The sequence below is a fragment of the Cyprinodon variegatus genome, unplaced genomic scaffold (assembly GCF_000732505.1).
Source record: "Cyprinodon variegatus isolate N-32 unplaced genomic scaffold, C_variegatus-1.0 Scaffold1054, whole genome shotgun sequence".
Classification (NCBI taxonomy): Eukaryota; Metazoa; Chordata; class Actinopteri; order Cyprinodontiformes; family Cyprinodontidae; genus Cyprinodon; species Cyprinodon variegatus.
In genome coordinates, this window is record NW_015151507.1 from 242,370 (window position 1) to 267,051 (window position 24,682).

Genomic DNA, 24,682 nt, shown 5'->3' on the forward strand with positions numbered 1-24,682 from the left:
TGTTATAGAAATATTACTTTGTATAACATGTTGTTTTCTTTTTGTGTCACAGGTGTTTTATATGGACTATGGCTTCTCTGTAGAGACCAGTAGGGATACTCTGTTGCAGCTTCATCGGGACTTTCTGTCTTTGCCCTTCCAGGCTACAAATGTCAGCCTTGCAGGTGCATACATAATGGGTGACAGAACTAAATGTCAAAACATGCATTTCAGGTCTCCAGCAGTCTGTCATAACTTTGAATTTATATAGCATAACTTCTTTGTGTTCCTCCTCCTAGGATTGGAAGCTGTCAGCTCCCATCCAAAGGTGCTCTCCACTTTGGGTTCAGTGGCAGTTGAAAAGATTCTGCGGATGGAAACCTTAAGGCCGTGTCAACAGAACGAGATGCCCACAGTGGTTCTTTATGATACCTCACAAGATGAGGATGTGAACATCAACTCCATGTGCCTGAAGGTTCTACAGGATGATACAATGAACAATCCTCTGAGGGTGTGTAAACCAGCCAGGATCATGCTGGTTGGGTTTGAGCTTCTGGTTTAATTTGAAAGCAGCAAAAACTCTGAAGACGGTTTCACACAGATTTTCTAATCCATCTTTGTTTCTTACAGGAGAATGTTGTTTATAAGGATGTGCAGGTGTCAAGCGTGTGTGCAGATGGGAGCATTTTCTGCCAGCTGCCCTCTAGAGGAACAGTCAGGTTAACAAAGTTACTGGAAGGCATGGAAGCATTTTTTGCATCCCAGGTAGATGATATTTTCAGCATATGCATTTTTTTCTATCAAAATAACTATGTTGGAAGTTTTGGCTAAATGACCTGCATTGATGTCAACCTGCTAATTACTCTACATCTACGTTCTTAAAAGAACACATCAGAGTCCCTGGTTTTCAGACCCTTCAGCGGCATGTTCTGTGTGGCCAGTTACAAAGGTCAATGGGCCAGAGCTGAGGTAAGAGCTGGAAGGTGAAATGCTTTCACAGGCAAATCTAAACTATGCATTGGTAATGATAGATAGCTAGATGGATGAATGAATAATATGTTTTTCTTTTTTCAGATTACATATGTGCGCGATAACAGAGTGTTGGATATTCTCTTCATTGACTTGGGGATCCCAGCTACTGTTATATTCATGGATGTGCGTGGGGTCCCTCGACACTTTTTGAAGGATTTTGTCATCATCCCACCACAGGTCAGATGTTTGTGTTTACGGATCATATTTCCAAGTCAGTGTTTTTTTTATTATTAATTTTTATTTAATCTTTTATCTGGAGAAGCAAGTTACAATTACTTCGTACAGACCAGCTAGATGGAAGTATGAGCAGGAATAACATCAGCCAATCCAAGATTTTTGTATAATAACTGAGCATCCATAACAGAAGAGATGGTTCTAGTCTGATTTTTCTTATATTAGGGGAAAAACACAATCAGAAACAACATTTTGCAATCTTCCTGAGCCACAGTACAAGACACAGCACAACAGAATTTACATGTGAAAGACATATTTAGTCCAAAGGGATTACTGATTTTACATAATTTGTCCATTTAGAACAGAAAAACATTCTCCAGAATGTAAATGTCCCTTACAAGATTGACCCAGTCCTTAACTGCAGGAGCTTCAGGCTTTCATGTTTCTTGTTTTGTGAACGTTTTTAGTTGTCATGAATCTTTTTTAACTGGCCTATCGACTTCCTTTTTGTTTTCTTGTAGGCTATTAAATGTCGACTGGCTGACCTCCCTATTCCAGAAGAAGGCTGGAGTCATGAAGACCTTTTGTTGTTGAAGGAGACTGTTGTTGGAGCAAAGGAGCTCAAAATGAAGGTAGGATTGGTTATGGCATTAAAGAACTGTGGAGCTACGACAGCAGTATAAAATGGAAATGAACCAGCAGGTGAAATTATCAACAACATCGTGCCCCCAAAGTCCCTAGACCAAACCAGCTTTAGATACATCCTGCAAGCTTTTTGGTTAGATAGGGGGTCCCATCCAGGGAAGAAACAGTGAAACTGACCGTTTACCACAAACCTGCTCTAAGAATATGAGCGTTTGAAGCCAGCCCCCATGGTGGCTTTTTCTGGTCAAACTTATCAGTTTAACCAGCTTAAAACTGGCAAGTTTGTGCTTTTAACCAACAGTAGATAGATAAATGATAATAGAAAGTAAATACTTAAACGCCAAAACTTTGTACTGGTCTAGCTGCTGTGAAAATGTCTTTTTTTTTTTGGGGTCTTTTAACTCTGTTGTTGTTATACTTTATTTTTTTTTTTTTTTTTTTTGGGGTCTTTTAACTCTGTTGTTGTTATACTTTTGTTTCAGATATCAAAAGTAGAAGAGTACAAGGGAGAAAAGGTGATCTTCATGCATCTCTTTGATGGTCACAGTCAGGAGTTACACCAAAGCCTCAACCATCAGCTCAGGGAGAAAGTTTTATCAAGGGACAAAAACGCAATCCCTGCCTCTGACGGCAACGCTGTGGACACGGGTAATACGGCACACCTTCCCATTTAATCCAACTTTACTTTGTACTGCCTTTGAACTTTTTATTTTCTGTTAGATCTCACTGCTCTAATGGAGAGGTTGAACCTAAGCAGCCCGGTCCTTAATCCCATCATCAATGCCTTGCCTGTACTACAAGGTGAAGGTGTTGCCATGGCACCTGGAGTGCAGCCACTAATGTTACCCCCTCCACTGGACCTTCCCCAGGTGTGTAACAGAGCCTCTGTTAACATGTGAGGATATTTAATACAAGCATGAATGTAAACTTGAATATTTTGTTTCGATCGACATCTAAACCTGATTTGGCTGGAAAGAAAAAATGAGATATAATTTCACTCAACTATGAAGAACTATTCAGACAGCTTTACATCCAAGTAGCTGAATGCTGTAGCACTTCAGTTAATTAAAACCTGCTTTAAGTGGGGAAGTATTACTTTAATAGTTTTATTTATAATATATGGGATCAATAACTGTTGAATGAAAAGTTGCTAACAGTTAAAGTTGGGTGTCGGGTAGGTTTGCAAACGCATTAACTGTTTGCACCATTCTCATTGGCTTTGGAACCTCGCATTAGTCTTGAGTTCTTTTTAACCATGTTTTAACCATTAAGGGTAGGTTGCTCTCTTTTTGTGTGTTTTCTTTAAATCTACACATTTGAGGTCTGATTGGGTGGAAAAAGTAAAAAAAAACAAAATATATTAGAATTGTTTTCTGTATTTGTATCCTACCCTGGTGTTTTGATACCTACTTTCCTCTTCGACCTGCATAAACCACCTGTTGGTTCAATAATCACACTGCTGACGTTAACATCCACACTTTAATGGTCGCCATTAACAGTTTACAACATGCGCTCCCGCGCTCATCACTCCTCAACATGAAAAAGGAAACACAGATCTAGCCCCGCCTCCCATTCCTTACATCTCATACATGCACAGTATGCTACTTACAACTTAACACCACCTGCTTGTTCTTATCAGAGTATCACTAAGACTGGTTTTATTTCTATTTTGGTGGTTTAAGTTGGATATTTTATGAGAAAACTTTGTAATATAAAAGTCGGTATTGAAAGTGTTTTGATTGGCTACCTTTTTCAATGAGTCCGTTGCTAAACGTTTTGCACAACAGTGGTTCTTTCATCGGGTCCAGCAGCACCCTTCATTCCTTGTTTTTTTGCAGGTTAATATTAAGTCAATCCGCTGTAGACGTTTTTGCTATAAATTGATAGCCAGATAAACCAGACTAAATGTGAGATTAGATGTGTAATTTAGTCCGGCCCCGATGAAGGAGACATTGGAAGATTGTTGAGAACAACCCGTTGTTTTTCAAACCGCTGTCTGTGCCTATTGGCCAACGCTCTGACCAATGAGCGCAACTGACTGTGACATAGGAAGTGCAACAGAAAGCTGGTGGAGGAGCGTAAACAAACAGCCTGTCGGTAAAATGGCGAATGCATCCTTTAAAATGAACGAGCGTAGAGCCTCTTCCTGCACACATTTCAACGAAAAACCCAAGTCTAATCCTTCCAAAACGTATTCCAAAGCTGAGTCAAACGAGAACTGGTCAATAGTTGTTGCCATCTTCCTTGTTGTGCTTTCTCCAGCGTCGCGCAGCTTTGTCGCCACGCCCTCAAACCCCGTCCGCTTAGCATCGAGAAATTCAAAACACATCTCTGCGTTGTGATTGGCCCGCCAGTTCTAGGGACTGGCGCATTGATCGAGGCTAGACCACTCGCAGGAAAAATGATTTTGGTCGCTGGTGGGTGGGGCTAGTTTTCTAGGCTAATAAATTGACATAATTAGAACCGACCTATTCTTGGGATGGAACCAGTTCAGGTCCTGGTGGTAGAGGATCCTTTGCGTTAGAAAAAAGGAATCAAATCAAAGCCGGATACTTTAGTTTTTCTTAACTTTCAAATCCATGCCACATAATGTATTTTTTCTTTCATTTCAGCCTGGTCAAAACATGGATGTCTTTGTACCAGTTGCTTGCCACCCAGGTTACTTTGTGGTACAGCCTTGGCAAGACCTCCATAAGTTGGTGGTGTTGATGGGAGAAATGGCCCTTTACTACAACCAGAGCAGAAGTATAAGCAAGATGCCGCCCATCCAGAAAGGACACGTCTATGCTGCCAAATTTGACAAGAAGTAAGTCAATCTGAACCATAGATGGAGAAAAGGAGGGATTTTATAAAAGAAAAAAAAACCCACTGATGATGGCTAAATGTTTTGTTGATGTCGTTTAGTTGGCACCGTGTTCAGGTGAAAGGAATTTTGACCAATGGGTTGGTTTCCGTCTATGACTTGGACTACGGTAAACACGAGCTTGTCCCCCGCACTCTAATCCAGCCTCTGATAGAGGAATTCAGACAGCTGCCCTTCCAGGCTATTACTGCCCAACTAGCAGGTGAGTGATCTTTTTTAGTTAAAAAAATCTCATTAGTTAAACCATTTTTTATTTTTAGGTACTTTAAACAAAGGAAGGATCTAGTGCTTGTATTGAAAGTGTGTTCTCTATAATCATACAGGTGTGACGCAGCGTCAGTGGTCAGAGGAGGCTGCTGTGATGTTCAGGAGTCATGTAGAGAAACGAGCGCTGGTAGCACAGGTGGAGAGTGTGCAGGACGTGTCGGAGGCTGAAAGCGAGCTGTCAGAGCGCAGGCTGACACTTTACCTGGTGGACACTTCATTTGAGGAGGATGTGTGGATTCACAACCTCATGACTTACATTTCAGGATAAGATCTCCTGTGCTTTGTTTACTCTTAACTGTGTGATACTGTTTATACAATGTTGAAATTGTTTGCTTTCCTTGTAGCCTTGTTTTCACCAAATGTGAACTGCTGTTTCTTTCAAAAAAAAAAAAAGTTCAATAAAGTCTTGGCTAGTGTATTTCTGCCACAGCTACTCGCAGATGCTGCTCCGGGACTGCTTTACCTGCCTTAGAGGGCTTTAAATGCTCGATCTGGTCTGTTGGCAAAATCATGCCGAAAGTATCTGAAGTTGGTGTCAAAGGTAATCATGTTTTTTACCGGAGTAAAAGTAGAGATTTGTTTTTGTTTAAAAAAAAAAAAAAAAAAAATACAGGCTCTTAACTTTACTTGAGTACAAAAGTTTTGTGCCTCTAATGATAAAAAAATCACTTCTAAAAACTATCCCTTAAAAAAATAATGCCTTGTTAATTATTACTGTTTCGCTCACTGTGTTGGTAGAGACAACATAAAAACCCAAATTTAAGACAGAATAAAAAAGATGGAACTGAAGTCCTGCATAAGCAGTTGAATACTCTTTAGAGTTCTGGTATTCACGACACAGAGTTGCAAACAGAAGGTAAAATAATCACAATGTAATTAAACATAAACATGGTGAGTGAATGGAGAATGATCTTCATCCATGTTTTATCAGTGTTTTTCTTTTATCAAACAGGACTTATCCTCTTTTCTCCTCATGTTCTGTTTTGTTGCATGAATAGAAAAAAACAGGGAAAAATTAAGGAGAAGAAAGTACAGATATGTGTGTTCCAATACAGGGATTAAAAGTAGAAAGTCCTCAGAAAAAAAAAAGTAGATACTGAAAAAAAGCTGCAAAAATACATTTAAATATATGTTTACTACTTGAAATCTATGGTCACTGCCTTTTATTATTTATTTTATTTAAAGTAGATATTAGGCTCTGACTGATTCTTAGCTTTGAGCAGTCATCTGTTGGTAAATATTTGGGATTTATGCAGCTAGATGGTTTTTAGTATTAAAGTAATTTTTGCATAAGCAGGCAGTAGGTTAGGTGACGCAAAGCAAAGCGCTGTCCGATAATGGAAGCAGCGCCTCTGTGACATCACTAGAGTGACAGGGCAGGCGCGTGTTGGGGGAGGAAGAGGAGGAGGAGGAGGAGGATCATCTCTCCCTTGAGTTGACTTTGCCGTTTTAGGGAGATTAGATCCAGCTTTCCGCAAACCCACCAAGACCAGAGCAAAGACTGGAGAGGAGACGCCAGGAGCTGAAATCTGTACCATCAGTCGGCGGCTCATGGCCGGTTCCTTGTAGCGGAGCGGCTTTTTCTTATTTCGGGTTTGTGCGCTTGGCACCGTGCGCAGCTTTCTGTGACTCCAAAGGGAAACCATATCTGGTCAAAGTATTCGTAGCTGTCATCCAGCAGAGCCGACCGGCTATTAATAGCGGCGGAGGAGGTACGTAAATTAATGCAAAAGTTTCTGTCTGCTGGCGGTGAAGCAGTCAGATAAGAAAAGATGCTTTTCTAAGGAATGGGGCTGATTTTGCATGTTGGACATGATTAAAGTAGCAGGTCTTCAAGAGAGCTGCTTGAAAACGAGTGGTAAAAGTAGGATAGTTATTTTTTTTCTATTGAAACAGGTTTGTTTTATATAGGAATAAACTTACAGAATGAGCAGCCATGGTTTCCCTGTTTAGTTTCTTTAATAGACTACAGAGGAAAATAAGTAACCTTTTACTTCCGACTCCTCTCATGTTGAGTTTTTTTTTTTTTTTTTATCTAAAGAATAATCATACTATTTGTATTTGAAAAGGAAACTAAGCAGAGACACACAGTGAAGTAAGGTAACCTTGATCATACTATGACCCTTTGGCCCCTGGGGAAAGTATTCAAGTCCATGGAGGCTCTAACAGCTCATGGCTGTCCCCAAAATGGACAAAACTTGTCAGGAAAAAAAAAATAGTTTATTTCTTTTGGTTTCATACAAAAGTTATGTGCTGATTTCTATTCCTTTTTAATGCCCGGTTTGTGTCTGAAGTGGATGCCTCAATGCAAAAGTTACAAAAGTTGTGTATCTAATGCATTTGTTATGACATGTGGCTGAAAAAAGCAGACCAGTTGTCCCTCAGCTGTTTTCTACAGAGTCATTTCAGAAATCTCTACTATTCAACAGCTGAAGTCATGGCTGTGCTTGCATTTATAAAGTTGCTCCTTAATTATGTTAAATGGACATTTTGGTTGGTGAATTCTAGTTGTCCAGAACATTTAATGGTCTTTTTGTTATTCTTTATATTTTTATCAGAAAAGATTGACATGAATCTCAAGATGTACTGAGCAAGTAAAAGTCTGTAATACCTTAATGTCTGACTGAGCAAAACAGTTCTTGAATCTTACTTATGGAATTGAACTGTTCTTTTCTGCTATTTAAAGATGATATAACAAAATTGGTTTATAACACTGTGTGTTACAGTCTGAATTTAATGGTGATCTTTTCTAAATAACAATAGAAAAAAATTATACGAATACAGTAGTTCTTTATTAATTAAACCTTACTTAATATTTGCTCAAATGTGCCATTAAGTTGCAGAGAATCTGCACACATGTTAAATGTTTACTACAGAAACGCTTGATTCAAATTCAAGCAGATTTAGCAAATTTTCAGAATGGTTTTGGTCAGATACATTCTAGAAGCTGAAAGTCGTCATGCAAAATAATATATCCTTTGCTTTGGATCATTATTGCTTTGAAATACCCAAGGTTCAGCCAGCTGATATGTCACCTTCAAATTAAATGTAATTAGTTATAGGAAGAGAAGCTTCCCAGACTCTAGTCTGATGTCAGCTGGAAACTTCTCAAACATTTTAGTTCCACAAAATATCTACTTTTAAATAAGCATGCACCGAGAGCTTCAAGAAGAGCTTCTGCTGTAAAATAAACACATTCAAGCTTAACTCAAATTTGCAGCTGCTTATGTAGACGCTCTGAAGACTTCTTGGAGCTTTGCCTAATGCAACAGCTACTTCCACAAATAAAATTACAGAAATTATGTCTGAGGCTTTCAGGCCTAAGAAAAGCGTACTGTGTCGAGCATGATGCTTATATAAATCTCAGGGTTAGTGCATTTGACAAAGTGGGTTGATTTAAAGAACTGTTGTATCAAAAAATATAGTTATTCAAATCTACAACTGCTTGGCTGAAATCTAAGTCCCTAATCCACCAAAAGTCCTATAATAACTGCAGCGCCGACCCAAGCCTACAGGGGCCTTAAACAAAATTTTATTTTGGGGCCCTTTATGTGTACTAATAATGTCCGTTACTGCAAACAACAGTCAGATGATCAGATCACTCACACACCTTCTATAAACCCATTGCAGCCTTGTATGCTTTACTGAGTTTGATCAAGATGTCATGTCATGTGGTTTATACTTTTTTTTTAAACTGCAATGTGTAAAATAACATGTAGTGCAAGAACATCAAATAACATAGCTTTGATTACTTAAAATAATTAAGAACCGTCATGTTCTTAAATAATGGAAAGAAAGTAAACTAAATAGAAGATGAATTAAAATGTAAAATTAAATGATTGGCTCTTAAACATACAAATATTTAAATAATAATAATCAAATGTCATTGATCTCACACTGGAGAAATTTGCCTCTGTATTTAACCCATCCATTTGGGGAGCAGTGGGCTGCCATTGTGCGGCGCCCATGGAGCAGTGTGGGGTCAGGGGTCATTGCTCAGGAACCCAGAATGGAGGCTGTGGGGATCAAACTGTGTACTTGCAACCTTCTCAGAGCACAAACACACTGATCTAACCCCCTAGGCCACAGGTGTCAAAGTTGTTCTAGTAAGGGCCGTGTGGCTGCAGGTTTTCTTTCCGACCAAACAATAAAACACCAGACTTAATTCATATCATCAAGTCACCATGTGCAGATTGGACTCCCTTGATGACATGACTAGAGTCTGGTGTGCTATTGCTTAGTTGAAAAGAAAACCTGCAGCCACACGGCCCTTTCTGGAACAGGTTTGACCCCCCCTGCCCTAGGCCATCACTCCCACTAACGACACACAGAAACCAACTAGTTTTACCCATATGAATTTGTTACATCTCACCATTCTTTGTCGATACAATATTCCCTATCTAAAGCCTGTTTGGAAAGTCACTGAAAGCATCACTGTAAGAAGTCTGACAGACAACTTTATTTATATAAATGACTGCCAGCCCACACAGCCATTTTCTTTCATGAAAATGTTCAGATTGTTCTTAATTAATTTGAGTTTGAAAAAAACTCGGCAGATCCAGCAGTCTCAGGGAGGGTGCAGGCCATCCTCGGAGCTACGCAAAGATTTGGGTAGAACTGAGATCTCATTTTGAGGGAGGTAAGTGACTAAATTAGGTCATCCGTGCTTTAGGATCTATTCAAGGTTTCCATCTCTGAAGCCAGTGTGCTCTCACCACTACCAGACTGTTCTCCAGATAAAAGCTTGTCTTTGGGAACTTTACACTTCCTCATCTGTGCGTCAATCTGGCCCTAAAACCTGTATATTTTCTTTTTTTTTTTCATGTGTAAAATTTTTTTTCCCTATATGTGTGTAAAAAAATGCATATATTCATTGTTAAAGTTGGTTTTCTTTGCTATATTTGTAAGGAAATTCTTGCAAACTAACAAACAAACAAAAAAAAATAAAAAACAAAACAAAACCCAAGAGGTGCTGTTAGGGACCCCTAATTGCCCTTGGGCCCTTAACTAGCCCATGCCCTGTCGCAGCTGATTGAAAATGTCAGGGATTATGTCTCCCAGTAATATTGATGCTTTCTGTTTCCATTGCTCTAAACCAGGGGTTCCCATTTACTTCAATCTGTGACCCCAAACTAACTAAGCAGCAAACTGTAAGCCCTAAAATTACATAGAATTATTTTTTCCACATTTACATATAATTCTATTAATTGTAAATACCATTTTTAAAGCTACATTTCCTTATTTAATACATTTTAAATGTATTCTTTAATAATCTGATGGAAATGGTGCACTTTAAAATGTATTAGTATAATTATAAATAAAATAAATGAGTCAAATTCTAAATATGTATTAGTTAAATGTTACATCTACTTATTTCATCTTGCAACCTCCATGGCTGTCCCAACTCCTGCTTTGGGAAGCCCTGCACTGAAACGCAGTGGAAATGTGTATTAAAATAGGCGTAAGTTCTATCAATAAGCTGCTTGACACCTCCTGTCCATCAGGAGGCTGTATGGAGGAACCAAAGTCGTAACCAGCTGCTTTGCCCCTCTGTGGTGCAGTGGTGCCTCCAGAAATGTTTCATAGGAGGGCCAGATGGGGCCACTAAAAATCTTGGAGTGGCACACTGAACCTAAAAGTCATAATTTCAGGGTTTGAATCTACTATTGTGGTAAACCTGCCTGTAGAAAACATAAAGACTTAAGTAAACACCTACCGTACTCATATTTTGGTGTATTGTGTGATTTTTAACGTTACGTTGCTGGCTGTGCATAATTGAATGAAATGATAAACTGATCCTACTACAGTTTACTCTGGCCAGTGGGGTGGCCAGGGCATTGCACAGGGTGGGCTTGGCCACCACACTGGCGACGCACCGCTGTGGTGCAAACCACAACTGTAAAGCTTTCTAATTGGGTAAGAAGATTTGCTCCATTTAGTTTTTGTTAGCTTGATCCTTAAGGGACATGAGAGGCACTTGTTAAATAGAAGTGAATTATTATTTTCCTCGTGCACGCTCTGTTTAAAAGTTGCTGTTCCCATAGCTCATACACGCTAACTGTGCCCGAACATCTGCCCTAACTCCTAAATCCCTCAATCACTTTATAGAGCAGTGACTATATAGTGGACTTTATAGTGAACTCAGTTAACCGACTATTCAGACAGATGATCACTTCCTCGTTGGTCCATTGTGTTGTTCCTGCGCCATCTTTGTAATTAGTTGCTGCTGTTGGGTCCCATAATGAAGTCCCATAATGCTTTGCGAGGAGAGATCTCTGTTCAAAGCATTCTGGGATATATCTGCCTCTTCTAACACTTTTCTTATCATACACTTCGTAGACCGTGGTGAAAAAGGTGAGCTTCAATAACTGTCTGAAACCGTAGCTCACCTTAGATATACGCCTGAAACAGTGCATGCACTGAAAAAATAGCCCAACAGGACGAGCACGTAGGGAAGCCTTAGTAAACACATCACCAGAATGATTGGCAATTAGGAGGACCACTTATTTAGATGATCCACCCGGAAATAAAATATCGTCCTCTATACCTTTAAGTGCTTGTCTCCATATAATCACCGGGCTGCACTGAGGACTGATGCCTCAGTTGCAAAAAACATTTAGAAATTAATTTGTCAGCTAACTGATCTCGTTTCATTGTTTTCTCCTTTTCATTTTTATTTGAATTTAACGTTTTCTAACACTGAAGGTTTTTTATTTATTTTTTTTGTAAGCAGTCTTAAATAAATTTGTGAATTTTTTTTTCCTGCTAAAAGTTGAGCAAAATATTTTTCTCTGTTGCCTTGCAGTTTTATTGAAACATCTGGATTTCATACAAGAAAAGAAAAAATAACGTGCCATTAAACAGGCTAAATTTAAAGAAGTTATTGTTTCAGATTTATCAGTCTATTTCAGTTTAAAATCTTCATGGTACCTATTTATGTTTTTAGCTTCTGTGATGGTGTTTTTTGAAGCTGGAGCTTGTAGAGCCTCAGAAATGGGGTCTGTTTGATGTCACCAGAGCAGGCCAGTGTCTTCCAAAAGACTTGCAGACTCTTATTTGGATTTCAGCCCAGTTCTTGATCTTGTGTTTTGGTAACATGTCCTGTCACTGTTCTCAGAGAGAGAAGAACATATTAAAGTTGCATTTGACCATTCTTCTGCTAAGCATGGAAAAACACCCGCTGACAAACATAATAGCAGATTTGGGTCTAACTGATTTATTTCATCTATATGTTGTGATGGAGATGTTTGGCAATGGTAACTAAGTTAGACCTATTTCATTGAGTATGTTATCTCTGTCTGGTTAAAAGCAGTAATAATCAAGTTAACCACTATTTATTGCAAGTTAAGATTAGTTGGGCCTGGAGGTTGGAGATGATTGCTTGTGGAAAGTAGCAATTGTCAAATTAAACTTTTAACTTCTGTATGTGTCTTAGTCGTTCCCTAAACACTTATAAACTGTTCATCATTTTCGCCTTTAACACTCATGTCCAGAGAGGTCAATGGTTATTTAAACATTAAATGGAGGGAGGAGGCACTGTGATCATTTAAATGTTCATTTCAGCAATGACCATTCCAGCATTTTCAGTCACTTGCTGATAGAAACCTTAAATCGGTCTAAAGCATCTGTTTAATATTAAATATACATAAATATTTATTAAACTAAAATGCCCAAAGGTTCAGTTGTCAGTTTGTTTTTCAAATGGAAAGCTTGCTGAGGTCAATAAGATAAGTAATGAGGCAATGCAGATGTGAAACCATTGAAAGGTTTTTAAAACATGGATCTGTTTTCACTATGATCCAAATTTTCTCCGTCAGTCCAGCTGAAATAAATGTTAACAGCCCCAAATGTAATCTGATATAATTCAAAAAGACAGCTTCTGGTTTCTTTTTTTTTAGCAATGTGTAATCAACATTTTGTTCCTTTTTAAAGAACCAACAATGGATTTTTTTTTACACTCCTATCTCTCTTTTTCTCTTGCCTTCATTCTTATCCCCTCTACCTTTCTCACCTCCTTCTCTGTCACTGATTCCATTGCATATGATTTTATTCTCTAAATCCTTTGCAATAAAGTTTAATAAATCATTCCAAAGAAAACCCCTATGGGAACAAGCAATTCAGTTCAGTTGATTTATTTAGTGCTAATTCACATCTGAAGGCACTTTACAGTTCAACCAGATCATACAGTCAAATTGATACAAAGTTTTCTATCTAAGGAAAACCAGTTGATTGCATCGACTCACTGACTCGAATGCAATCCCTCACACTAAGCATGCTTGTAGCGACAATGGAGAGGAAAAACTCCCTATTAACAGGAAGAAACCTCCAGCAGAACCAGGCTCAGGGTGAGCGGCCATCTTTAGAGGCCACTGGGTTTCAAGGAGACAGAAGCAGAGACACAAAAAGCAGCTGTAAAAGGCGACCCTGTCCAGGAAACACACAGCCAGGCAGACGAGCGCCGAGCCAGCTCCCATGCCAGAGGATGAAGAGAGCACATCCAGATAGTCACGGTCAGAGAAACAGGACCACACCGTAAAAGAGGCCAATCTCAAACATCTACAAACAAAGGTGTTGATGGAAGCAGCACAACTGATATTTCTCTCCAGGATGGTGTCACTGCCAAACAGGAACAGATGAGGCGAAGCTACTATGAGAAAAAGCAGAGAGAGCATAATATTAGAGATCAAACTAACAGATTCTGCAGAGTAAGAGAATAGAGATAGAATGAAGCAGAATGATGAAATGGGGGTCCCTATGTCCTCCAGAAGTCTAAGCCTATAGCAGCATAACTATAGAGATAGCTCAGAATAACCTGAGCCACTCTAACTATAAGCTTTATCAAAAAGGAAAGTTTTAAGCCTAGCCTTAAAAGTAGACAGGGTGTCTGCCTCACGGACTAAAACTGGTAGTTGGTTCCACAAGAGAGGAGCCTGATAACAACAAGATCTGCCTCCCATTCTAGATTTTTAGAAATTCTTCGAGCCACTAGTAAACCTGCAGATTGAGAGCGAAGTGCTCTGTTAGGAACATAAGGAACAATCAGATCTCTGATATAAGATGGAGCTTGGCCATTTAAGGCTTTATATGTGAGAAGGAGGATTTTAAATTCTATTCTTGATTTAACAGGAAGCCAATGAAGAGAAGCCAGGATAGGCGAGATATGACCTCTCTTTTTAATTTTCATTAGAACTCTGGCTGCAGCATTTTGGATCAGCTGAAGGCTTTTAACTACAGTTTGTGGACTTCCTGATAATAAAGAATTACAATAGTCCAGCGTTGAAGTAACAAATGCATGGACTAGTTTCTCAGCATCACCCCTGGACAGGATGTTTCTAAGTTTTGTAATATTCCACAGATGAAAGAAGGAAATTCTAGAAACCTCTTTGATATGGGATTTAAATGACAGGTCCTGATCAAAAACAACACCATAATGGTGTCCTTCTGAATGCAGATCTATTGGGCTATTTTCTAGCTCTGGGACATCAATCCCCCTATATTGGCAAAAAAGAGCCAACACCTGAAACAATACAAATAAAAGAGAATGGAAGCATTTTGCTGCTGCTTTGTTGATGTTGATATTTGTGGTGAATAATGTTAAAAGAGCATAGTGTATAACCCTATGAAAGAAATCTAGAAATTAAATGTAATAATTTAGTTTAAAAACAGAATTTGCTTTAATGTCTGTAACATTAGGTGATTCTTAATCACAATTGACCCAATGTATATAGAGCCACTGTGGGAGAGCCAAAGAGTCCCATAGGGCTCCACAGCCACAGGTTGCAGACCCAGGGTCTAAACCAATATAACTTTTTAAATTCAAGTAGTTGTGCAGCTATAGCAGTCTTTGTTGGACTTTTTCAGCCTCCAAAACCAACTAAACTAGAGCTACATGTAAAGAGGAATCCCAGATTAATCTGTTGCTGATCAGATATCAACCGTTTATAAGGTTTTAACCAGTTAAAAAGTAGGAAACTATCACTTTATAAGTGAAAACTAAATGTATATGAAAACTATTAGTTTTGATGAATGCAGCATTGGCTACTCCATTGATTCTATTCTGCATAAATAATTTTTGTTGATGAATTTTAAAAATAAAAAGGGAGAAATCCACTAAATCCAAGCAGCTGTCTAATTCTGAGAACGTTAAATCTTTCCTCACTCATGTTTCTCTCTGTTTCAGCTGCGTTGGAATCCCTGAGAAAACTTGAACAGTTGGCTGCCATTATCATTGTACCTCTGAATTGGGGATCATCAAGGTGATATAATCAGTAACATTAACACCTATTGTTGCTAATTCAATATATTAATTGTCTCTTTGCATGAGTATTGCATCCTGCTGTGCAATTATTGCTTTTCTCTAATCTTTCAGAGGGCCCAGTATTTCTTTTTTGTTTTGTTTTTTGTCTCTGATCTATTTGCTGTTTTTTTTTTAATCCTTTTAGATATCTTGAAATGAAATCAAGATTTTCCAGGTTAATTGCATTGGATGCAGGGTTAATGTGTTTTTTCAAATATATTATTAGTTACTTTTAAGATAAATATGTCCAAAATGTTCCATTGTTTAAACCTGTTTTCTATTGATTGGATTTTCACACAGGGGATTTTTTTTTTGTTTTGATTTCAGGGTTGCAGTTCATCATGTCGTTGTTAAAGAAGGAGATGGACAAGTACAGGGACATAGACGAGGATGAACTGCTACAAAAGCTCTCGGAAGAGGAGCTGCAGCGGTTAGAGGACGAATTAGACGAGCTGGATCCTGATGTAAGTTTATAGCATTTAGGTCGATAAGGAGGAGAGTCAGGCTGATATCATTTATTGCACTAAAATAAACTTGTAGCTTATTTTTTTATTCGACTACCATAAGTAGGTTATTTTCTTTTCCATCAGACAAAGTCTGTTAAAGTCTGAACAAGCATGCAATTTTAATGTAGGAATTTCCAGTTTTAAATCAAAAACGAAATATAGTTGTATTTTCAGGCTTCAGTGTCTTCCAATCATTCCTCATCTACTCTCTTGTGTCCTTCCTGTATTCCCTGCCTCCACCCTACCTCAGTCTTTATTTCCATTTGCAGTTCATTTGTTCCTTCCTTCCTTTCTTGCTATTTTCTTTTTTTCTTGCTTTTACGTACAAAATAAATAAAAAAAACTGCGAATTTTAGAAAATAACTTGTTCCAATTAAAAAAAAAGGAAATAATCTCAACCAGAGGTCACATAAAATAGCCTTTAAACCAAAATAAAATCACCTCTGCATGTTACTTTTCTGGGTTAATCTAATATTTGGTTCTAAAAATGTAAACTGTTGATGTTACTGTTTGGCTCATTGCAAAAAGTTCAGAGCTGGCAGTTAACAGTTTCCCACTATGATACATTTAAGAAAAGGAAATACAGTTTTTAAAAACATTTGCAAAAGTACTCCCACCTCTAAAATATGGGGTATTTTATGACATTGTCACATAGCAACTACACATTTCCCTGTTTAATTGGGATCTTATTAATAACTAACAGAAACCAGACAATAATTATGAAGTGGAAAAAAAGATGGTTTTCTTTTTTTAGAGAAAAACTGAGACTTTTGAGAGACGTGCAATGAAGTCCCATTTCTTCCTGATACCTCTAGATAAAATCCAGTGGATCCAGTTTGCTTTTGGATGTTTGTTAGAGAGCACTGAGACCAATATTACTAACCTTTCTGTATTGATGGATTAAATAATTTGCATTTAGATATATAGTGGTTGAGTTGTAAAGCCACTGAGAAACAGTTCAAGATGTATGAACACTTTGGCCAGGAACTTTAACATAAAAACTTTCTAAAAAGGCAGCTATAATGTGAAATAAATCTGAATCTGTCTTTTAGATCTAAACAACTGTAAAAATATAATGGATTTAAATAAAAAAAAAAAAAAAATGTTGCAAAAAGTTTGTGAGGGTCTGAGCCGGAGGTCAAATGAAGAGACTAACTCAAGGCAAAAAATATCAAGGTTAACCATAAAAAAATTATTTTTTAATGGTTTCTGTATGCATTTCGGCCTCATTTACATAATGAGGCCGAAATGCATACAGAAACGTAAAAACGACAGGCAGAAATAAATAGCATTGAAGAAATATATAGAGTAAAAAATACAAAAGAAGAATAAAACAGATAAAAATATTATATCATGCACATAAATAAATACTTAAAAAAAAAAAAGTAATAAATAAATAGAGTTGAAGATTATAAGGGACAATAAATAGATAAGTTCATTATTACAAAGGCAAATAAATAAAGAAGCTAATTAAAAGAGATTCATACATTTATGTCTCACTGTATAATTTAATTTCTACCTACATTTATTAGTTTATTGTATTTTTGGGGGCAATTAATTGTATACTTATTTATTTACTGAGCATTTATTTATTTCTGTATTTATTTTTAAATATGGCAGAGTTGGCCCTCCATAACAAACTGACCTCACAAACAAATTGACAAGACACACAGCAAACAAAAGGGACTTTAATACTGGCTGATTAGACCAGACCAACACACTGAGGAAGAAGGAAAGAGAACATCTATACAAATGTAACAAAAATAACTGAAAGGTTAGCTTAAGGATTAAACTTAAAGTAATATTAACTAAAAGAAAAATTAACAAAATGAGCAAATAAAAAAAGCAAATAAATGAAAATATTATGCAGCATATTTAAATTTGAACTCCCTGGTCTTCCCCCATAGTGGAACTCCAGATGGTACATCCCAATTTATCAATCATTCAATCTGGGATTGAGTGTACCAGCGACAGTCCTTTGGCTTCAAACAGGTGAAGGTACTCTCCACAACAGGAAGCACATAAATATTTGGTATTTGGCAAAATAAAATATAAAAAAAAGTTAACCAAATGTGTGTGCTAATGTCTTTCAATATTTTCAAAATAAAAATAAACAAACCAATGTATTTATGCTGCTGTGTGTGAAAACTTCAAGAGTTACACACTGTACAGAGTTACAGTATGGAAAACTCAACTGCAGAAGAATGGTTAAAAAATAGGGATTATTATTAATGTTGTGTGTAGAGCTGCCTAAAAAGGCAATGTATCATGGGTAATTGTGTTGGATTTGTGCTAATCCCATTTGTGTTATCACTGACAGAATGCTGTTACTTACCATGAGCTATGGTTGTGATGGGAGCTATATTAGCTTTCAGATGGATGTCTTTCTGCTTATAAAGAGACAGGAGTCCCCCTCAATGCCAAGGGGATGACTGGAAGGGTTAAACATGGAGAACTATGTGTTAGTGAGACTGATGCCAGCAGTGAGCAACTGCAGGGGCTTCCATGACGTAAACAGAAGACACAGTGTGGACGTGCAGCCTTGGATTGTGCCCATTCTGACTCTAGGCTTACACAACAGTGTTAGCCTGTTTGATGTAGTATAGAGAAATCTCCTGCATCATTTCTAGTAAACCCTCTGAAAAAGTCCCACGCTGGCCAAACCCCCCCGCCCCCCAAAAAAAAACACTTCTGCCAGCTGTGCTTTGACTGAACAATAACACCAATACAGTCCTCAGGAGAACATTAGGTACACACGTTGTCTCGCTGTTGGACTCTACACTGCAAAGAAGTGAAACGAGATTATGGGAAAAGATACTGAAAACAACTGCAATGATCTGTCCATGCAGAAAAATAATTTCACTAGACAAGATCTCTTGAATTAAAATGATATTGTACTAGTTTGACGCTTAAAATAAGAAATGAACTCTTAAGACAAGATAAGTTAGTTGGCATTTCTAAATATATATATATATTTAGTCTTGGTCAGAACCAATTATTTGCTGTGGACTTTCTTGTGTTCACATTTACTGAAACATGTTGGTTTCCTCACTGCAACTGATACCTGGTGCTCTTATCTGCAGTCTAATGCTAATCCAAAGTCCTTTTATATGCTAGCATATAAGATTAGTTAACAGTCATTTTCTTCTGATAACCTCTAGGCTAAACCTACAATTTATCCTGAATGGCTGAATCTGAAGCAAAACTAGGTCTCAAACAATTAATCGGATTAATCGTGATTAATTGATTATTGAAATAATGGTCAACTAATTAACTAATTGATTAATTATTAACTGGAGTATATAGACTCTAAAACGTGCCTTTAGCTGACAGAGCGACCCACTTATAGCAATAATTAATAATAATTAATTAATAATTAATAATTATACTGAAATTGTAAAAAAAACAAAAAACATTTTTGCTTAAGATAGAAAAAAAATTTTTTTTGTCTGTTGATACGTTCAATCAAGACCTCCTCAAGTGGAAAGGTTTTTAGTTTTATCTGGTTTAATTTAAAAAATAATAAATCTGATTATTAATTGATTAATTGAAAAAAATATTACATTAATAGATTTGCAAAATAATCCTTAGTTTCAGCCCTAGAGAAACCTGTCGAGATTTTTCTCAACTGTTAAATGAAGAAAAATGTTTAAATAGAGGGAATTTAATCAGATGAAAGTTCAAGTCCGTTTGAAAAATAACTAACTAATAAAAACTAAGAGCTTCTGACAGATGGGAAGTGAATGAGCAGAAACATTTGCAGTAACATCTGCAGCAAAATGGTTAATATTTGTTCAGGTAAAAAAAACAACAAAAAACACCCTAATGGGAAAGTTGAGTATGGATTTTATGAATTATGATTTATGTTTGTTTAAAACTGAAAAAAAAATAAATTCAGATTAAGCCGTTTTAACTAACAAAAATCTGTTCGTGCCTGCTTTCAAAATGCAACTTTGTTATTTATCATTGGTGTAAAGATATTGGTTTCTACTATATGTGAGGTGCAGTAAAAAATGTAAATATTTTATTATTATCTCTTAATTGTCCACTGGAGCTAAAATATCTAAACTCTGAAAAAAACGAAATGCAGTTTTAGTCAAACCCCTCATTCCTTGGACTAGATGAAAAAGCAGAGTATGGTTCTAACTTTACTGTATAACAACAAGAAGTTTTCTTTAAAACGGAATTCATAGCATGACATCATAGATTTTACTCAAACATAGAAACTACTAATGCTAAAATAGCAACTTACAAATAGTTTTTGGCTCCTTTTTTTAATTCACCAGAAGTTTCACAGAAATTCACCTCTATTTTCTCCCACCTATAATTCAGGAAAAAGTTCAACTGTCAGCTTACAACAGGTGGGGGAGGGGAAGCATTGTGCTACGGTGCGCCCCATAGAGACGTCATGCATGTTATTTGACAGAATCTCGCTGGTTGTACTTAAACTGGTCTCTTTTTAATCATTGTTTAAACTTGATACTGGAGACTGGCCTGTTCCTGTGGCTGAGCTTGGTGAGCCACTAAGCTGTGTAAGATGAGGAAAAGAGATTCTACAGTTGTTAAAAATAAGTTTCGTCTGACGCCTGTCATCTACAGCCCAAGAAAGCTGGGAATGGTGTGCCACTTACTGCAATGAGAGGTTTTAAACATGTTTGCTGCTCTGCTGTCGTTTTCCTTAAGCTAATGCTAGAATTAACACTTAGGGTAGAACGACAGCTGAGTTGTTCAGAAAGAGAGGCAGACTAAGGAATATGGAGGCCTGTAAGTGCTGAGAGCCCTGATAAGATATGAAGCTATAAGTAGAGCTTTGGTTTTTACTGTTGATTCAGGTTGAAAATAACTTGTGTGCTGGATCGGTCTGGGAAACTCCTTCATGCCTCCTCTGGAGCGGAGAAAAGATTAAGATTGATGAAGAGGGTTATTTTTAACATCACTGTAATAGCTGTTTTAAATCTTACCTTTATAGCAGTTTGATTTTATTTTTATTTGTGGATAAGTCTGAACATAAAGAAGACGAAAAGTTTATTTTTCAAACCATGTCACAAACTCTTGCCTCTGATGTTCTTATCTTAAGTTTGAAGCAGCATGTTTAGAACATAACTAAAAGTAATAATCTCAATCTTATGGATAATAAATGTACCTTACATTGTCCTGCACTAGCTGACATTTATGCAGTTCAATGATCTGTGTTACCTGCTGGGATCAGGCTGGTGGATGGCATTACCAGACCTCCTGAATCTTTATTTAAACAGAATTTAAAAATCGAGTGTCGACTCTGCAGTATTATTGTCAGTGCAACTTGGTAACACTCAACGCTTTGTTTTCACATCTCAGAACATGATCAAATGGTACCTTTGTCCAGCAGTCTTAAAGCCAGAACACAATGAATTCGATTTTCCGACAGAAAATAATGTTGGACAAGGTCATGGCGTTTAGCACTCATTGAAAGACAACAGGGGTGAACACACCCAACACGATTTTATGCAAGGGGGCTTGCGCAGCTCCAAATGAGATAGGCCCTAGGTCTATTTTAGTTGGACATGCAACAATTCAAAAGCAAATTTTATGGGTCTGACAGGAAAAGAAACAAGGTTACAAAGTAAAATACATCAGCTTTGGGGGTTAAATACAAAATAAAATGTTTTAATCAGACGGGAAAAAGAGTCAGTTATGGAGCTGCACCTCCCGTATATAATAAGTGGGACAGACTCTTTTCAAAAACAATGAATGAAACATAATAAATACTTCACCCATGATAGGAATTCAGGAGGACAGACAATGGATACAGTAAAATAGTGATCCCATTAGCCTACATTTCTCTCTCACCTCCTCATGAAAAAAGGAAAGAAAAACTTCAATAAAGTTTATTGAAGTTTTTCTTTCCTTTTTTCAGATCTCTACCGGAGAATCACCACTCTGCCTCAGCCAGCATATGAACTATCTTTAGACATAGATCTCATTATGTTGTTAATATAGGCATATAAAAAACATTCTCTATCTGTTCTAGTTTGAGATGCTGCACAGACTCATTAAGTGGGGCTTGACTTTATAGAATACACCAGTGGTTTTTTATTTATTTTAAATGCCTTTTCATAATCTGTCCAAGTCAAATGTGGGAAATAGCTTTCTTTTGTGTAAAGCACAGAGACAGATGTGAAAAGAATCTGCACAGATCTACCCACCCTGCCTAGTCAGAGCCTCTCTATATGCAGTCAGCGTGACATGGGAAAAATTCAGATCTGAGATTAAAAAGTCCTACGCAACCGGTGTGTTCAGGCCTTTAGAGGCGGTGTACACCCAGGACAGTTCACCAGTACATCTAACTGAGGTTTGACAGATTGGATTACATTTTAAAAACTACTTCTCTCACTTTGTCTAGAACGCCTTATTGCCGGCGGGTCTTCGACAGAAGGACCAGACTAAGAAAGCACCAACAGGAACGTTTCAGAGAGAAAACCTGCTGGCTCATCTGGAAAAACAGGCCACTGAGCATCCTGACAGGGAGGACCTGGTGCCGTTCACTGGCGAGAAGAGAGGTGGGATCCAGCATTTCCTCTAAAATCATTATTTTAGGAATATTTAAGGAAACATTAACATTATACTTGAATACATAGAAACAAAAACTGAGAGACTGGTTGATCATCTAGCTCTCACAGTATGTAATTAAATATTTGCTTTGGATATAATTTAGGTCCCTTTTGGTAGAAAATAAAGAGTGTTTTGCATCATTTTGCAGAAATAAAATCCTGGTAGTTTGACAAAAAAACATTTCTTACACTTGGCAGAGGATGATCAGCCCCATATAGTTTATTAAGTAGCGATACTGCTGAGAGCGAACTGTCAGTGTGGAGAGCAAGTGCAGACTTGGAGCTAAGCTTGTGCAAATACAAATTTCTGCAAAAGCACAGCTAGAAGAGCAGAGTTGAGTACACAGGACAGGACCATTCCGGATTACTTTCACCCTTGCTGCTGCTGCCATGGTCCATCTGTGGTCATGCAGAATAAGCAGCGCTGCACGTCAGGTGGGTAGACGTCTGACAGACCACCTGGAAACCTTTTTATTCTGTCTCAAAGTAAACTCACACCCATGACTCTTCATGTTTTCTTAATCAAAGACCCATGTGTGGCTCGTCAGTTCTCATTATCGTCATAAAAAAAGGAGCCTCAATGAAATTGAAATAAAAACTGTCAAAAATAAAAATCTGATTTGGGTTTCCATGAAAACTTTCCTTTTCCAAAAAAAAAAAAAATGCTTATTTCTAAAAGTTACAGTAAATTAGAATTTAAGGGTAAAACATCAGTGTTAAATTCTTCATGTTATGTTTAAGCATCATTCATTGCAAATCATCCCCTTGACTGTGTAGCTCATTTTGAATCAGTACCATGCACGTATAGAAGGAAGGAGAAATGATGGATCAGATTTTATCTCATAATCCTGATGTTCACTGATTGAACTGCTGTGTAATAAATCTTTTCCCAATGACCAAAGGGAAAGCTTTTGTTCCTAAAAAGAGGGTGGACCCCATCATAGAGAATGTGACACTAGAACCAGAGCTGGAGGAAGCCCTGGCCAGTGCTTCTGATGCAGAACTCTGTGATATCGCAGGTAAGGACATCTTCTTTAATATAATATTTGATTTGTGAGGTGTGTAAAAATGTACGCCACCTGCTCACTAAATAATATAAAGGTGTCTGTTCCCTTTCTAGCAGCTATTTTTCTTCATATTAACTCTTTATTTCTCCATTTCCTTTAGCATTCCCTTCATGTCTCTCCCCATTCATCTCTCCATTGGTTTCATCACTTTGTTCTCCTCACCCACTTCTGCTGGATCTCTTTATCCATTAACTGAGCAACATCCTGGGTATCTAATAACACCACACTGTGTTTGCATGGAAATTTAAAGATCCCTGCCATGCTGATCAAGTCTACAGAATTAATAAAACACTGAATTCTCATTAATTAATCACTGTAAATTTTGGCACTATTTCCAATAATATTTTTGATGCATGAGCAAAACATAAACATTGTACCTCTGGATCAGAATGCCCTTTCTCCAGTTCATTACTCTGTTTTTCTCAGCCTCTAACATTCCATTTCAACGTACATTGCATGTTTTGGTTTCAACTAATAGTTTTAGAAACATGTTTCTTCTGCTTGGAAGTAATTTTGATGTTTTAGAGTGGCCAAGCCAGAGTCTGGACTTGAACACTAGAAAAGTAAAATAACTAAAAGTAGATAAAAGTTTCTTGAAATAAGTGCATTTGCACCATATTTGAGTTGGTAAGTAAAAGGATTCATACTAGTCAATTTATGCTTTATCCGGGACCGGGTCGTGGAGGAAGCAGTCTCAGCAGAGACTCCCAGTCTTCCCTAGCCCCAAACAGCTCCCCTAGCTCTACTGGAGGAAGCCTGAGGTGATCACAAGCCATTCGAAAACTATAGTCCGTCCAGCGTGTCCTGGGTCGCCCCCTAGGCCTCCTCCCGGTGTGACATGCCTGGAACAACATCCAGAGGGAGGCGTCCAGGGGGAATCTATCAAAGACGTCCGTTCCACCTCAGCTGACTCCTCTTGATGTGGAGGGGAAGTGGTTCTTCTCCGAGCCTGTCCTGTATGACCTAGCTCCTCAAAGGGAGTGCCCAGCCACCCTGAGAAGAAGGCTCATTTCAATTGCTTGTATCCAGGATCTGATTCTTTCGGTTGTGATCCAGATTTCATGACCGTACTGTAGGTGAGGGCAGAAACGTAGACCGTCCAGTAAATTAAGAGCTGTCTTTTTTTTCTTAACTCTCTTTTCACAACAGAGATCAGTGTCTGTATTATAACACCGATCCGTCTTTCAATCTCCCGTTCCATTATACCCCACTCATGAACTGGACCCCATGATATATGAACTCCTCCATTGAGGCAGAAACTC

The 24,682-nt window shown here is 37.7% G+C and overlaps 2 protein-coding genes across 2 annotated transcripts in view; both read left to right on the top strand.

Moving 5' to 3' along the window:
- LOC107101106 (tudor domain-containing protein 7A-like) overlaps positions 1-5,256 on the top strand; it is a 17,759-nt gene extending 12,503 nt beyond the window's left edge. Inside the window, exons 11-21 of the mRNA XM_015399871.1 lie at positions 53-164; positions 279-490; positions 610-744; positions 865-948; positions 1,054-1,188; positions 1,707-1,817; positions 2,313-2,478; positions 2,551-2,699; positions 4,443-4,636; positions 4,735-4,895; positions 5,017-5,256. Of these exons, the coding sequence (XP_015255357.1) occupies positions 53-164; positions 279-490; positions 610-744; positions 865-948; positions 1,054-1,188; positions 1,707-1,817; positions 2,313-2,478; positions 2,551-2,699; positions 4,443-4,636; positions 4,735-4,895; positions 5,017-5,228 (1,671 nt within the window). The 3' untranslated portion in view covers positions 5,229-5,256. The remainder of the gene's footprint in view (positions 1-52; positions 165-278; positions 491-609; positions 745-864; positions 949-1,053; positions 1,189-1,706; positions 1,818-2,312; positions 2,479-2,550; positions 2,700-4,442; positions 4,637-4,734; positions 4,896-5,016) is intronic.
- A 1,117-nt stretch (positions 5,257-6,373) lies between these two features.
- LOC107101105 (tropomodulin-1-like) overlaps positions 6,374-24,682 on the top strand; it is a 20,186-nt gene continuing 1,877 nt past the window's right edge. The window contains exons 1-5 of the mRNA XM_015399870.1: positions 6,374-6,672; positions 15,141-15,216; positions 15,585-15,721; positions 22,146-22,302; positions 23,256-23,372. Of these exons, the coding sequence (XP_015255356.1) occupies positions 15,599-15,721; positions 22,146-22,302; positions 23,256-23,372 (397 nt within the window). The 5' untranslated portion in view covers positions 6,374-6,672; positions 15,141-15,216; positions 15,585-15,598. The remainder of the gene's footprint in view (positions 6,673-15,140; positions 15,217-15,584; positions 15,722-22,145; positions 22,303-23,255; positions 23,373-24,682) is intronic.